This window comes from Pteropus medius, unplaced genomic scaffold (genome assembly GCF_902729225.1).
Source record: "Pteropus medius unplaced genomic scaffold, Ma_sr-lr_union100, whole genome shotgun sequence".
NCBI classification, from domain to species: Eukaryota; Metazoa; Chordata; class Mammalia; order Chiroptera; family Pteropodidae; genus Pteropus; species Pteropus medius.
Genome location: NW_024349143.1, coordinates 1 through 869, shown reverse-complemented (window position 1 = coordinate 869; position 869 = coordinate 1). Strand labels below are relative to the sequence as shown.

The window sequence follows — 869 nt, the reverse complement described above, 5'->3', positions numbered from 1 at the left end:
CTGCCTTTGCTCTGGCAGTTACCGTACGGGTGACAGCAGCCTTGTCTGCGGTGACCGGGGGCCACCGCCCCGGACACCGACTTTGACCACGGTGCATAGCACTGAGCAGGATGCACCGCGGACTGTCGGTCAAGACACGCTCTGGTCGATGGAGGCAGGATGCAGCCCCTAAAGAGACTTCTAAGAATTCTTTCTTTAAAGTAAAACATGGGGAAAGACTGTTGTTGGCGCCTGGCTGTGCACCTGGAGCTGAGCGAGCGATGCCACGTCCCCTGGCCACGTCCCCTGGCTCGCTCGCTAGTCCCCGAACGAGCCAGCCTCTAAAGTGGCACACGGCCACGGGACACGGGCTTCGCGTGTGCGCTTCAGCACATCGATGCCATACGCAGAAACGAACTTTTAGCTTCTCTGAAACCTTCCAGAGGAGACGTTTCTAGAATCTGTGCGAGGAGGTGGGGGAAGCTACACATATTAAGGGAACGTAACTGATTATTTCCAATCCAACTTTCAAATACTTTCAGTAAGTGACAGAAAAAGCTACCTGAATCGCTCCTGGCCCGCTGTGTCCCATATCTGCAACTTCACAAATTTGCCACCAACGTTTATTATCTTTGAACCAAATTCCACTCCTATCGTATGATTTGAGTCATCTTTGACTGAAAAAGAAAAAGAACAAGACAGTGAGTTTTAGAACCTTCAGGAAACAGGTGCACAGACGCGAACGGGCAACGCGAGACCGCGGCTGAAGACCGGAGGACGGCGCGGGCGCGTCTGTCAGCGGGCACTCCGTCCCGGACCGAGCACGCACGGTCCCTGTCCTCGAAGTCGCCACACAGCCCTTCCTCAGCCCCGAGAACAAAGCACACGTC

General features: G+C 54.8%; 1 protein-coding gene across 1 annotated transcript in view; it reads right to left on the bottom strand.

Annotated features, from left to right (window-relative positions):
* LOC120617082 (ras-related protein Rab-4A) overlaps window positions 1–687 on the bottom strand; it is a gene marked incomplete at its 5' end in the record, with an annotated part of 13,214 nt that extends 12,527 nt beyond the window's left edge. Inside the window, one exon of the mRNA XM_039880662.1 lies at window positions 542–687. Within this exon, the coding sequence (XP_039736596.1) occupies window positions 542–687 (146 nt within the window). The remainder of the gene's footprint in view (window positions 1–541) is intronic.
* Between the last annotated feature and the right edge of the window lie 182 nt (window positions 688–869).